At 46.4% G+C, this 15,393-nt stretch overlaps 1 protein-coding gene across 1 annotated transcript; it reads right to left on the reverse strand.

The window, feature by feature from the left end:
• Nucleotides 1–821: 821 nt before the first annotated feature.
• UCHL1 (ubiquitin C-terminal hydrolase L1) lies at nt 822–14,608 on the reverse strand (the record flags this gene model as incomplete). The annotated part of the gene is made up of 9 exons (XM_080697589.1): nt 822–908; nt 5,130–5,188; nt 6,767–6,833; nt 7,532–7,579; nt 7,658–7,743; nt 10,551–10,701; nt 13,930–14,058; nt 14,465–14,476; nt 14,576–14,608. The coding sequence occupies 9 exons, from the start codon at nt 14,606–14,608 to the stop codon at nt 822–824; spliced, it is 672 nt and encodes a 223-aa protein (XP_080553715.1).
• Between the last annotated feature and the right edge of the window lie 785 nt (nt 14,609–15,393).

Raw genomic sequence — 15,393 nt, forward strand, 5'->3', positions numbered from 1 at the left:
AGATCCTATTTCAAAATTAAAAAAAAAAAAAATGGGCCTTGGTGTATAGCTCAGAAGTAGAATGCCCCTGGGTTAAATCCCCAGTACCACAAAAAATGTATAAAAAAATTTTTTTACAGGTATACATAAGAATATATATGCAGAGGAAAAAAAAGTGTGGAGACACAATAAACCAATACTTTTTTTTGGGGGGGGGTGGTACTGGGGTTGGAACCCAGAGGCTTTCTACCTCTGAGCTACACTCCCAGACTATTTTTTATATTTTACTTGGAAACAGGGTCTCACTAAGTACCTGAGAGCCTCACTAAGTAGCTGAGGTTGGCTTTGAACCTGTGCGATCCTCCTGTCTCAGCCTCCCAAGTGCAGGAATTACAAGTGTGCGCCACCACGTCCTGCTCAAACCAATATTTTTACAGTGAGTTTACCAGTACTGTATGAGTTCCTTACATGGAAGATATATGACTGTAAAAATAAAATCAGAGGGGATGTGGAAGAAAAATGAGGAGCAGTGTAGGCATATCTTATCAGCAGAAAAGTTTTATTTATTCCTTTTAAGGACTAACAAACCACACCCAAAGTCTTAACTTACAGACACAACCAAAGTAGCCACTGAAAGCATTAGATATTAAGGACCAAGACACACAGTGGGGGAGGGGTACTTAGCATCGAAGCTCACACCACCATGGCTGGCAGAGGGAGTTGCCGGGGTGTGGAGGGGGTGTGTGCAGACGGAAGGACAGCCAGGCATTACAGGGACAGGCGTGCCGCAGACTGCTGCGTAGGCAGAGACGGAGGAGGACGGCGGCTCCCTCCGCAGGGCTCTAGGCTGCCTTGCAGAGGGCCACAGCAGAGAAGCGGACGTCTCCTTGCTCGCGCTCAGTGAACTCTCTGCAGACCTTGGCAGCGTCCTGGAAGGGAGAGATGTCATTAATACCCAAACGGGAACAGCCCGGGATGGAAGGTCCAAAGGGAAAATGCTGACGAGTTCCGCTCTGGCTCAAAGGCTCCCCTGGTCAACTTGAGCCCCCTCACTAACCTCAACAGCCAGGACTGCAGGCAAGAGGGGAAAAGTCAGGCAACTGGGAAAGGAGGGCTGCACACCACGTGTAAAGAGAAGCTCCGACTCCTCTGTGGCCAAGGGGCTGTTTCTCTCCCCTCCTGCCTGGATTGGGCAAGAAAACCTTTTCCTCAAAGCTCAACAAAACAGAAAACGGATATATTTCTTTCTTTGGTGGTCAGGGGGGATTGAGCCCAAGGACATCCTACCTCTAAGCTATACCCTAAACCCCTTTTTATTTTTATTTTTATTTTTTGCTGGTCTGGGGATGAAACCTAGGGGCATTCGACCTCCGAGCTACACCCCCTGCCCTATTTTTTATTCTTTTATTTTTAGACAGAGCCTAAGTTGTGGAGGGCCTCACTAAGTAGCTGAGGCTGTCCGCAAACCGCAATCCAAATATGCTGGGATTACTAGCGTGGCGCCACCACGCCCGGCAACCCTTTTTTATTTTTAAAAACTGGGTCTCACTGTGTTTTTGAGAGTCCTGCTACATTGCTTAAGCCATCCTCAAACCTATGATCCTCCTGTCTCTGTCTCCCAGGTACTAGGAGATTACAGGTATATTCTACCATGCCCATCTAGAAAACTGGTCTTTCCTTCCATAAAGGAGCAAAAAAGAGTTCTATTTCAGAAACTCCTATTGTACAGATAATTTCTTCCAAGTAAGCATTTTGTAAAGCAGGTTTAAAAAGTTTACCAAGTAATTCCAGGTACAGATAAGTGATGGAGTCTTAGATATTTATGGTGGAATGACATGTGTTCTTACTTCTAATGCCCAAATTACAGACTGGTAACAGAAGCCCAACCCCGGTGATTATTAACCACGTTCTGGGAGATAAACCCTTGGGATCATCAGTATTAATCACTCTGCTTAACTTGGAAGCCTGGTAGAAAGATTGCCCCGCAAACCACATTAAATATAAGACCTTTAAAAGGAAAAGAATATGCTACGACAGAATAATTGAGTTTCAGTGCCTAAAGTTTATAAATCACTAACTTAAAATGCATTTAGCCCTTCAAAAAACATCAACTACAATGGAGTTGTGTGCCTCTATCAGAACAGCATTTAAGCCGGGCGTGGTGGCGCACGCTTGTAATCCCCGCCCTTGGGAGGCAGAGACAGGAGGATCGCGCAGGTTCGAAGCCAGCCGTGCGCGCTGGCTTAGGAGACCCTGTTTCCAAATATAAAATGTAAAAATAGGTCTGGGAGTGTAGCCCGGGGGTAGAAGGGCTTCCAGGAACCCCAGTACCACCAAAAAAAAAAAAAAAAAAAAAAAAGAACAGCATTTAAAAACCAAAAGGGGCCAGACGGGTGTGGTGGCGCACGCTTGTAATCCCCGTGCTTGGGAGGCAGAGACAGGAGGATCGCGCATGTTCAAAGCCAGCCCCGCTTAAGAGACCCTGTTTTCAAATATAAATATAGATCTGGGAGTGTAGCCCGGAGGTAGAAGGGCTTCCAGGAACCCCAGTACCACCAAACGAAACAAAAGAAAAAGGGCCAGGCGTGGCGGCACACACTTCTAATCTCAGTACTTGGGAGGCAGAGACAGAAGGATCATTGTTCGCAGCCAGCCTCAGATACTTAGTGAGGCCCTTTGCAACTCTGAGATCCTGTTTTAAAATAAATAAAAAATAGGGCTGGGGGTGTAGCTCAAGAGTAGAATGCCCCTGGGTTCCATCCCCAGCATAATAAAAAGGAAGGAAGGATGGGAGGGACGGAGGAGAGAGAAAGAAACCAGTGCAATTTAGACTAATACCGCCATCAAATATATTAACTTCCAGACTTGTGTCCCCAAAATTGACTTTTCTGTAGGACAGAGTATTGATTTCAGTATTAAGGGTGCACTTTTTGTGTGTGTGTGTGTGTGTGGCACTGGGGTTCCTGGAAGCCCTTCTACCTCCGGGCTACACTCCCAGACCTATTTTTACATTTTTATTTGGAAACAGGGTCTCCTAAGCCAGCACGCACGGCTGGCTTCAAACCTGCGCGATCCTCCTGTCTCTGCCTCCCAAGCGCGGGGATTACACGCGTGCGCCACCACGCCCAGCAAGGGTGCACCTTTAAGCGAGAACAGCCCACCTCCTACATAGATGACTCTGCCTCCTATTCAGACAAGCGGTGACCCCACCTGCCCAAGCTGATACCTGGGGTAAATTCATGTATTTTCTAACCAGTTTTACAACCCAGTTAGTGTGTAGTTTGGACACACTAAAAACATTTAATTATACAGAACCAGCCTTGCTTAGGACAACAATTTTCACTAACACGATGCTGGTTTATACTCACTTAAATGAGATTCCAAATAGAGCAATTGGGTTTTATTTGCTTCTTTAAACAAGGTTTACCTTCCCCACACCTCATTTAAGAGTTTTCAGTAGCCTACGTGGGGTACATTTTTATGGTATTAGCATAAAAATGAGTTAGCATATAGTTTAAGAGCTTTATTAGAAGAACTAGAGTTTTTCCCTTAATTGGGTCACAAACCAGAAATTCCTCCTCTGTTCTCCTTTTCTCCCCTAAGTAAAAGTATGACCGTTTTGTGCAGATCGCCCCACTTGGCTTCTCTAGGTCTGTTTCTCTTTCCACATTACTATTCCTGTGTGCCTGCCATTTACCGAGAGTTGGCTTCAACTCATCTCAGGTGTGCAGGATAGGCGACTAGACAAAGTGACCCTCCCTCCTAGAGTAACATAATTTGGTCCACTAGTACCCGGAGGTTAAAGGTGGCAGGCCGGGCATGGCACTGCATGCTTGTAATCCCAGCATTTGGGAGGCTGAGACAGGAGGATCGTGGTTCACGGACAGCCTCAGCTACTTAGTGAGGCCCTCTATAACTCAGTGAGACCTTGTTTCACACTAAAGAATAAAAACTAGGGCTGGAGGTGTAGCTTGGAGGTAGAACGCCCCTGGGTTCCATCCCCAATACTGCAAAAATAAAAAATGAAAGGTGGTATGGTACAGGAAGGAGCTAGACACAGGTACAGACTCTAGACACAGAACCCCCATTCTGCCACTAATTCACTGGCCATTACTTAATCTCTGTCCCAGTTTCCTCATCTGTGAGATGAGGACACCAAGTCCTACCTCACTGCATCATTAGACTGGACAAAAGCTATAAATCACGTAGCATAGCATCTACGCAGAAGTCAGCAAACGTCTGCCTGCAAGCCAAACCCAGGCTGCTGGAGTTCTGCAAACACAGCGCTGGTGGAACCGGCCCCACTCGTCACGCGGGGTGGCTCAGAGGTGGCGACTGCGGAATGGAGCACTTGCGGAAGAGCCACATGCCACACGAAGCCCGGTGCATTTTCTATCTGGCTCTCTGCAATATATTTTGCTGACCCCTGGCGTGCACGTATCCAAGTGCTCAAACAAGATGAGCTATTATGACCACAACAAAGAAAGCAGCTGTACCTATCTTAATAGTACTTTGTCACCATGAAGCAAGTTTCCTTTTTAAAAGCAAAATGATTCCATTCTAGAGACTCATTTTGAGGTTGAGAAGGCTTCGGGCAGTTTACCAACTCAAGACCAGAAGCTAGAGGTTCTTGTAGTCCCTGTACACAGTGCTCCTGGCTCTCAAAGTTCTCGCCAGGCCTGTTTTCAATCTGCTTCTTTCCTTCTGTGCTAGTGGATCACACGAGGGGGGGAGGACCCTTAATTTACCTAATGAGAACCCCTAGTACACTACCTACAGGAATGATCCAATGCAGTCTCTGGATTAGAGAAGGCTCCAGGCACTGTTATTCGAGTCTTTAGCAATGAATTCAACTGGCAGTAGGACAATGGTCACCTTAATCCCACAAAGAAGGGAAGCAATGCCTTTCAAGCTAATTCTGACTTTGCTCAAAAGAGCACACGAGACAGATTAGTCAGGGCTCCTTTGAAGGATGCCGGTTAAAACCACGTACTATATGAAATGAGGTGGGTAGAATTACTAAGCTGTTCTTTAAAGACTGCTATTAACTCAGACAACGGATACTGGCAGGGCTGAAAGTATGTCAGTGCTTTAGACGACGTGGCCAAAGAGGCGTGGCCCAGCCAAGAGAGATGTCCACCCAAGATTACCTGCAGCAGGGAGCCCTCGGAGCTGGTGCCATGGTTCACTGGGAAAGGCATTCGCCCATCTAGAACAGAGAAGCCAGGCGTGTCAGTTTTCTGGCTGTGGTGCCTGCCCCAGAGGGGGGCTTTGGAGTCTTCTGAATACCTAGGTATCTGCCCCAGGCAATGCTCATCTATAATTAGCACAATAAGTCCTAAATTTTCAATTCTGCAGATTTTGCAATGAAATTAACACAGGTGCATTAAAATAGGTTGGAAATCGCTAGAGGTTATATATCCTTTGTATATTTTTTCCATATATATATATATATATATATATATATATATATATAAAATTTTTTTTTTTTCAAACACTAAATTTCCACCTCTTACTTTTCTCAAAAGAAGAGAACTCTAAAGACTATTTCAAAGTTATCAGCCGGGCATGGTGGAGCATTCTTGTAATCCCAGTGTTTAGGAGGCTCAGACAGGAGGATATGGTTTGTGGCCAGCACCAGCTACTTAATGAGGCCTTCTGCAACTTAGTGAGACCCTGTTTCAAAACAAAAAATTTAGCCGGGTGTGGTGGCGCACGCTTGTAATCCCCGCGCTTGGGAGGCGGAGACAGGAGGATCGCGCAGGTTCGAAGCCAGCCGTGCTGGCGTAAGAGACCCTGTTTCAAAAATATAAAATAGGTCTGGGAGTGTAGCCCGGAGGAAGAAGGGCTTCCAGGAACCCCAGTACCACAAAAAAAAAAAAAATCGGGTTAAGGGTATGATTTGGAGGTGAATGCCCCTGGGTTCAATCCCTAGTACCGCAAAAAAAAAAAAAAAAAAAAAAAAAAAAAGTTAGGCCAGGCGTGGAGTCACACGCTTGTAATCCCAGTATTTGGAAGCTGAAAGAGGAGGATTGCAGTTTATGGACAGTCTCAGCTACTTAGTGAGGCCCTTTGCAACTCAGTGAGACCCTGTTTCAAAATAAAGAATAGAAAAATAGGGCTGGAGGTGTAACTCAGGTAGAATGTCCCTGGTTTCCATCCCTAATACTGAGAAAAAAAAAAAAAGAAAAAAAAAGTTATCCTAAGTGTTATCTGTGTTTATATGTTGCTCAGTTTCTTTCTTTCCTCAGTACAGGGGATTAAGCCCTGAGGATTTCTATCTCTGAGCTACATCCCCACCCATATTTTTTTTTTTTTTTTTGAAACAGGGCCTTAGTTGCTGAGGTTGGCTCCAAACCTGTGATCCTCCTGTCTCAGCCTCCCAAGTACTGGGAATACAGGCATTCACCACCTTGGCCTGGCTTTTAAATTCTGTTTATACAAATAAAATCCTTTTCAGCCATTTATCGCTTTCGACAAGTATTCCTCATTTGTAAAGGAAGAGACCAGGGGATGCAGGAGGGAAAGATGGGAAGAGAGCCTGAACACGTAGGTCTCACACTGGTGCTGACCTGGATCCACCCTCCTCTCTGGTTTGTGAGTAAAGCCGTTCATTTGGCATGTGAGCTGCCCCAGAAGGGCGCTCTGGGTACGATAAAGGGTTGGGCCCCTCAGGAGAACACTTCAGTCTGGCTTCATTAAGTCATGCACCAACGGCATCAGGGAAATTAGAGTACAAAAGAATACACAAAATGACACCAGATTCCAAAACTGGAGCCATACATACCGAGTTCATAGAGGTGGCCATCCACGTTGTTAAACAGAATAAAATGAAAGTTCACTTTGTCGTCTACCTGAAGAGTCAAAAAGGGGGTTTGCACATAAATATTGTGTAAGATGAACTTGCTAAAATAAATTCTCACAATTCAAGTGGAAGGTAATTGAACTTTGTTCTTAAGTCATTGTGATTTTTGTGTTTTCTATATACAAGGCCCTATTCTAAGCCAGTAAAGGTAGAAACACAGGAACTATTAGTTGCTGCTATTATATGCTTTTGACTGAGGAGGAGATTCAGGCTTAGGGACCTAGAAGGCAGCACAGCCAGTGGTGGTTATAAGACACCGGCGTGCACCTTAAATTTAGCAGTTGACCGGGAGGTTCTGTCACACTATGGCATATTTAAACAGTCTAGAACAGGTCAGTCTTGTTGGTAGATCTTAGTCTCCCTCTCCCTAATGGTCTATGAAGAATTATTTTAGCTGCTCAATTGCTAGGAGAGCTGTTACTCTGTAAGACTTCCTTAGCTCTAAAAGTAATACTGCCCAGTTTGAATTATACAAGGCTACTTCGGCTGCCAATTAGAATTCTGAAGAGCCATTTCTGTGAACAGATCTAGTCAAAGCATTATTCAGTTGGGATTTTCTACTGTTGACCGGTCTTGGGTGGGTAACATTTGCCATTTACTAAGCTGCAGTAAGGGATTCCTACACATATCCCAGTGGAGGCACAGAGGGCACCTGGGTGACCCGCTTGGATTTGTGCTTGTATTTACCCGACATTGGCCTTCCTGGGCCACGGCATCGTGGGCTGCCTGGATGGCCTGCAGGAAAGAGAGGGGGGTGAGCACAAGACTCCCCGCAGCGACTTAAACGCGATGCTCTGCAAGTCTTCTTCCTACCTCATTCTTTTCAAAGCATTTTGCTCTGTCTTCGGGGGACATCTTCTCCGTTTCAGAAAGAAACTGTTTCAGGACTGATCCATCCTCTTAAAAAGAAAACACCATGTATTGGTATTGAGAAAATAGTGCAGATGTGTGCACATGTCTTGCCAACTTAATCCTTTGCATAGCCGTCACACAGACGACCTGGATCTTCAGAATGCCTCTGGGACGTAGGTGGGCTGTGCCTTTTACCAACAACTCCTACCCCTGCAATTGAGCCAGTCGGGCCTCTCCATTCTTCAGGGTGCTGAACTCTCTTGCCTCTGGATTTCCACTACCCCAACTCCTTTCCCCTCCCCTCTCAAACTCAATGCTGAAATTTTATTTTCATATAGAGCTTGCCCATTTGGAACACGTATTTGTGAGAGTCGAATGCCTGAAAGGCAGGGTTTACCTTGTCTGTTGCTATTATCTGAAGCATTTAATGGAACAATTAACATCTATTGCATATATGATGTCCCAGTGACGCTACAATCATTTCCAAACCATGATTCTTATTTCAGGGTAGAGAAATCATTCTTAGTAATTTAGTTAACCAGTTAAGACATTAACACAAAGATCTTTAAATTAGAGGGCTGGGGTTATAACTCAGCCTAGCACCTGTGAGGCCCTGGCTTCAACCCCCAGCGCCATGTACACAGGTCTTCACTAGCGATGTGAAGACGCCCACAGTCTGCCTTAGAGACCATCGACTGGCTGGCTGTTTGTGTAAGCATGAGTTACTGCTCAGCACGGATAGCCCAGGAGACCTGGGTCACGCAGTAATGGTAGAACAATGTATATTTCTAAACACCTCAATTTGATGAACCTTCAGCTCTAAATTTAACAGACTTGTTAAATGGGGATCATTTTAAAACCTGGTGGGCCTACGGAAGTGTATCAATGGTAGAGCATTTACCTAGCATGCCTAAGACCCTGGGGTTCAATCCCTATCATCACCAAAAGAAAAAAGAAAAAAGAAAAGAAAAACATCTGGAAGTGATAGGAATCCTTTTAAATCTATGAGAAAGGCTGTGAGTCAAATTAACTCTATCAGCAGAGATTATGAAATACAGTATCACCAGCCTCAGACATACAGGACTTAAGTTGAGCATGGTGGTACATGCCTAGAACCCCAGTACTTGAGAGGCCAAGACAGGAGTATCACAGGTTCAAAACCAGCCTCAGCATTTTAGCAAGACTCTCAATAACCTACCAAGACCCTGTCAATGTACAAAATAAAAAGGGCTGGGAATGTAGCTCAGACCTAGAATGCCCCTGGGTTTGATTCCCAGTTTTGAATAAAGCAGATTTTTACAGAAGAAATAGGAGCTACAACTTTTTTTTTTTTTTTTTTTTTTTGGTAGTACTGGGAATGGAAGCTAGGAGCACTCTACCACTGAGCCACATCCCGAGCCCTTTTTTAAGACAGGGTCTCACTAAATTGCCCAGGATGGCCTCAAACTTGTGATCCTCCTTCATCTGTGGCCTTTTAAAAAGTGTGCCAGATCCCTGGCCTAAGTCACACACAACAGCCAGGCTATTGTGTGTGTCTGTGGTGCTGGGATTGAGCCCAGGGTCTTACACACATGAAGCATGTGTGCTCTAACGCTGAACTATGTTTTCTCTACCTCTAAATACAGCCTCAGTCCTACTTTTTATTTCTTATTTTTGCAGTACTGGGAATGGAACCCCGGGGCATTCTACCCCAAGCTACACCCTCAGCTCTATTTTTTTATTCTTTATTTTGATACAGGGTCTCACTGAGTTGCAAAGAGCCTCACTGAGTAGCTGAGGCTGTCCACAAACCACGATTCTCCTGTCTCAGCCTCCCGAATGCTGGGATTACAAGCACGCAGCTTTTTTTTTTTTTTTTTTAATTTCGAAACGATGCCTCAGTAAGTTGCTAAGGGGCTAAGGTGCTGAGGTTGACTGAACCTACAATCCTCCTGTCTCAGCCTCCCAAGGACAGGAATGCACCACACCACGCCTGACTAGCCACATTAACTTTTTTTCTGTTTGTGGTGCCTGACAAGCTTAAAGGTTCCACCAGTTTCTCCTCTAGCCCCCACAGCATTCCCTGGAGGTGAGCAGAAGCCCTTGACCTGCATTCACAGCTGCATTCTCCAAGGCCTTGGCCAGTAGTGCCACCTCCCCGGGGGACTTCCGCACCATCTGTGTCAGCCGCTTTCAACTGTTTTGGTCCTCTCAATATTCATGAAACACAGAACCATTAAAGGCAGGTTTTAACTGCTGATTTTTTTCTGGCTTAGCATTATCTCTATTTCTCTAAAATTGAACAGGCCCTCTCCCTCTTTCTCCCAGACAGCTGCTAGCAAGCAGAAGGGAAATGTGCAGACACAGTTCATCACTTGGGTGCAGACAGCCCAACCCTATCGCTTGGAAAATGAGCTCCCCCCCCCTCAAAAGAAAGGAATGGTAAGATATGGCGTGGAGGTGCATGCCTGTAATCCCGGTACTTGGGAGGCTAAGTCAGGAAGATTGCAGGTTTGAGGCTAGCCTCAGCAACTTAAGAGAAGCCCTCAGCAACTTAGTGACACCATGTTTCAAAACAAAAAGTAAATAGAATAGAGCTGGGATCTACTCAGAGGTAGAATGCCCCTGAGTTCGGTCTCCAGTACCCAAAAAAGGAAAAAAAAAAAATCACACACACAAAAATAAGTAACTCACAGATTCTATCCGGATAAGTAGCAGCCATGACTAAACAGGTTTCAAAAAAAAGAAGTCAAGACAATGACTTTGCTAAATAGACCCTGGAGATTTGGGAAATGAGCTGCTACATTAAAGTCTGCCTTCTGAACCCCATTTTGAGTTTAAATAGAAAGTGAGCAGCTGTGAAAGCCACGCATACCAAATTCCAGTTTGTCTTGATTGTTGGCCACCGCGTGAATCAGCCCAATCGTCCCACAGGAGTTCCCGATGGTCTGCTTCATGAAGTACACTTTAGGACTAACTTCTTGCCCCTTCAGCTCTTCAATCTGTTTTTTCCTGAAGTTCTCATGCTGTGAATGGAGAAAAAAAAATTCATTTTTTACATCCCCAAATGAAAATGCACCCAGGTAAGGTGATGCATAACTGCCTGTAATCCCAGTACTTGGCAGGATTGCAGATTTGAGGCTAGCTTGGGGGAAGTTAGCAAAACCCTGTTTCAATATAAAAAGTAAAATACGGCTGGAGTGTAGCTTATAGGTAGAACATCTCTGGATTCAGCTAACAAACACCAAAAAAAAAAAAAAAAAAAAAAAAAAAAATGCACAGGGGTGTGTGGCCGTGACCCTTGGCTCTAGCCGCTGACCAGCGCCCAGGGAATGGCTATCTCATGCCAGCCGGTCGGCTGGGCTCCGAGGTCCCCAGACTCCACCTTCATGCCAGCCAGTCGGCGGGGCTCCAAGGTCCCCAGACTCCACCCTGATGCTGCAGTGCAGTGCACTGATGCTTGGACACTGCCCAAGGCCGTCCAGACAGCACTGCAACCTTTTAGTTCAAGATGGAGGGAGTCACCAAGTTAGAGAAGCAAGAGATCCATCCATCAAGTTCTTCCTTTAACAAGAATAAAACGACTATTTCATAGATATGGTAACCGATTTTTGACCAGTTTCATGCCAAATAACAAACCAGCTGGTTTGACATTCTATTTCTGTCCAAGGAGCCATTTTCTAAAACAAAACCAAAATAAGCTTTAACTATGAAGAGAGTAAAAGAAACTTTCCTTTCCCATTTTTTTCAAGAAGGAAAGACAATTGGTCCAGGTGCTGGGCTCTGGTTTTTTTTTTTTTTTAAGATTTAAAGAAGTTTATTAAAAAATAGAAATACAGAAGATAGTTACAGCCTAATGTTACCCAGGCTCTGGTTTTTATAAGAACTTCTCATCCTACAAGAGTAAGATATGGTGCCAGGTTGCCCTTGCCAGCTATACAGTTTATCTGAGGACAGACTAGCAATTTAGAGGGGAAGAGGGAAAATGAATGAGACTTCCTCAAAGCATCTTGGACTATACAGATTGTTCACTAAAGACCTTAAAAGCTGACCTCTTTGTTAAAAGCAAGCTGCTAGCAGGGCACAGTGACACAGTCCTGTAATCCCAGTCCTTGGGAGGCTGAGAAAGGAAAATCGCAAGTTAGGCACTAACCTCAGCAATTTAGCAAGACCCCATTTCAAAATAAAATCTGAAGAAAAGGCTGGGGGTGTACCTCAGCTTTAGAACACCCCTGGGTTTAATCCTTAGTGCACTCCCCCAAATACGGGGTACTAATGCTATTTTAAAAAACACCTTAATTTCTCATAACCAACAAAAATCACACAAAACAAAACATCAGACACATGCCTCCAATTCTAGTAGTCTTGGGTTACTGTACTTATAAATGATGTTTAAGCTTGCTTGGTGACACTACCAGAGGAATAAGATCTCTGGTCTCACAAGAGCAACTTAAACCCCAACTGATAGGAAGGTCTCACCTCTCCACCAGATCTTGAGTGGCTACTTATTAATTGTGAAGCTTTCAACTTTCTAGGCTAATTAGATAAAACATATTTTAGAACAGGATAGGACTAAGCTCTCTCATGGAGACACTTCTGTAAATAACTAGCCATCACTTAAAAGTAATGTTCTAAAGTTCATTTAGGATCCCTTTTTTGGTACTGCAAATGGGATTTGGAGGCATTCTGCCCCTGATTACACCCTCAGCCCCTTTTTATTATTTTATTAAAATTTTAAAACAAGGTCTCTCCAAGTTGCTGAGGCCGGCTTCGAACCTATCTCATCTCAAATTTCCAAGTAATGCTATTACAGGTGTGCACCCCCGTGGCCAATTTAGGATTTCACAGTATTCCTTTTGTCAAAAATAGACGTTTTCTATTAGCTTGTTCATGGAAGTCAACCTGTAAAATCCCCCCTCCTCATTAAACCTGCCTCAGCCTTCTGACCAGCAGGCATTCTGTGCAGCATAAGAAATGCTCGATAAATTTGACAGGTCAAAGGACAAAAGATAGGCCATTCAAACGAGAACAGTATCTGAAAAGGTCCACTCAGGTCAGCACAGGGAGATCAGTGAGCTTTTAGAAGCTAATGCTGCACCACTGCCTCCCAGAGGCCTGGCCTAATGCTGCTCAAAACCCCCGAGTCATCATGGTTCCGATAAAAAAAATTCCCTGAGACACTCAAGTAGGAGACAGGAGACTGCGTTCGATCTGCCCAAGGAAGCTAATCTGACTTGCCATGATTTGCAATTTCACCCAAATAGAGGTTTGGGCAATAAACACATTTCAGTGGGATTAGCCTAATAGCTGCAATAATGTTTTTAACCCGGGATATTTAGCTCATTTACTAGAAAAAAGGCCCAGAATTTCCTACAGTGTGGTTTAGGCCAAGGATGCTTCCAGCCTTAGCACCGTGTTTCAGAGAACCTTACTATTTGGAGTAAAGCCCCAAATGCTAATGCCCTGTCTGGCCGATTTCAACCACGCCCATGTCAGCAGTTCAGTGACAGCAATAAGACAATGCTTTACTAAAGACCGGGGCTCCATTCACTGCAAAACAAACACCACAGCCATACGATTTTAATATCTGATGTACATATAAACTCACATGATTGTAGGAGATAGACCTTTTAAGGAAATAAAAAGGTTTCCAAGACTGTACTAAGAGCCACCTATTTCATGTAGGTGCAAGGTCAGACAGCCAGAAGGCTGGACAGGTGAGAGGGGATCAGGAGCCACAGCTAGTGATGCAGTTTTTAAGAGGCACATTCCCTGTGGGAGTGCTGTAGGACGTGGGGCGGGGAGGACTTGACGCCCCATAACCCACCAGGCAGTGGAGGTGAACTGGAGAACCTTTCAGGTCCTCTCTGTGACTTGAGAAAGCCCAGCCCCCTCCCGAGGTGGGAATCTGAAAAGCCAGTAAGGAGCTGACAGGTTACAGCCCTTAAAAGAAAACCACCAGCGTCCCCCAGGTGGAAGCCCAGAAGAGCCTCGATTCAAGGGAACTCACTCAAGACCAAGACTTCCCTGGATAATTAGGATGATGGAATTGGAATAACCGAGCTCCTCCTCTTGCAAATTTAAGGCAACTCTGGACTGATGAGTCAACTAAGGGGCCCCAGTGAGTCGGGTCCACTGAGTGAGCAGACACCTCCCTCCCGGACAGGAAGGGTTAGCCCAGGTTAGCCTGGTCTGGTGGCCCGGACCAGGTGCGGGCTCAGGATTACAGTGCACTTAGCAGACAGGCTCCCTACCTGGGCCGTGAGGGGAAACAGCAGCAGCAGCGCGCAAGCAGGTGCAGGCACCGAGCCCAGAGCATCCTCCTCCAACCCCAGCACGTCGGCGAAGCGCCACTGGCCGGCGACGCCCAGCCGGGCCAGCACCTGCAGGGAGGAGAGAAGGCGGCCAGGTGCGCGCACTGAGACCCGCAAGTCACCGCACCTGCCGGAGGCGGGGCCAGCATGTTGCCCCGCCCGCCGAGCCGGAGGCCCCACCCGCCGAGCCGGAGGCCCCGCCCACCCCACCCCCGGCGGCGAATGACACAGCACAAAGCGCGGCCCACACGTGCTCCGCGAAGCCGGACGCCGCGCCACGCCCTCGGGGGCCCTGCCCCGCGCCCATCAGCTGCACCATCCTCCTCCCGCTCCGCCAGCCTGGTTTCGCAGAGTCACCCCCAAAGGCAGGGCTAGGCGAGCGCCCCGCCACCTGCAGGGCGCGGCCCGGGGGGCGCCCTCGCCGACGCTCCCGGTGGAGGAGGGCAGGGGCGGGACGGCGCCAGACGCCACTCACTTTGTTCAGCATCTGAAAGGCAAATGCAAAGGGATAAAGAAGTCTGCGATGCCCGGGCCACCTGTCCTGGGCTGTCAGCCCCGCCCGGGCAACGGTGCACCGGGCGCTCACCTCGGGGTTGATCTCCATCGGTTTGAGCTGCATCTTCGCGAACAGAAGAAGCCACGAGCTGGAGAAGAGGAAAAACAGCGAGCGGAGCCGCCCAGGCTGCAGCTATAAAGCGCCGGCCTGACGCATTGTGGATGGCTGCGCAGGGGGAGCGGGGCAAAACCAAGCGAGGGGGGAAAGGCCGGCCGCAGGCAAATGGGCACGAACCCCCCCAGCGCTGCGTGGAGTGGTAGCGCCGGGCCCCGGGCCTTGCAGTCTCACTCGCCGGTGAGATAATCGGGTGGTTGTGAATATGGATTTTGTTGGTGGGTGTTCCTTGAGTGTATGCAGCAGTCCTTTCGATGGAGTCTTTAATATTTGGCGAAATTTTTGGAAACCCATCTTCCCTACCATCCCGATCACTCAAAGGCTTGGGGTCTCTGAAGCATTGAGAAAAAGCACAAATTCAACAGGTATATACTTAATATGAATATAAATATATATCCCCCAAATCTCGCAGCCGTTTGCATTTAACCTTAGACAAGCCATCCTCCATATTAAATCAAACCAGTATCGAGGTTCGTTTTTAATTGATTGCCTAGAATAAAAGAAAAGCTGGTATCTGACAGATATTGCATTAGTGATGCTGATGTAATGGGACTCCCAGGGAAGAATCCACTGGTCTTGGGAAGCGGTAGTTATCCAAGGGCTGTGGCCATAATGGAAGGCACAGAAAAGGCAAGGCGCCTGGAGACTTTAGAAAGCAGATCCCAGAAAAGGATAGGTAGGATTTTGAAACGAGAGGCTGTAAAAGGAAAAACACTTTTAGAAGCACAAGAGGA

Source organism: Muscardinus avellanarius, assembly GCF_963383645.1.
Source record: "Muscardinus avellanarius genome assembly, chromosome: 6".
NCBI classification, from domain to species: Eukaryota; Metazoa; Chordata; class Mammalia; order Rodentia; family Gliridae; genus Muscardinus; species Muscardinus avellanarius.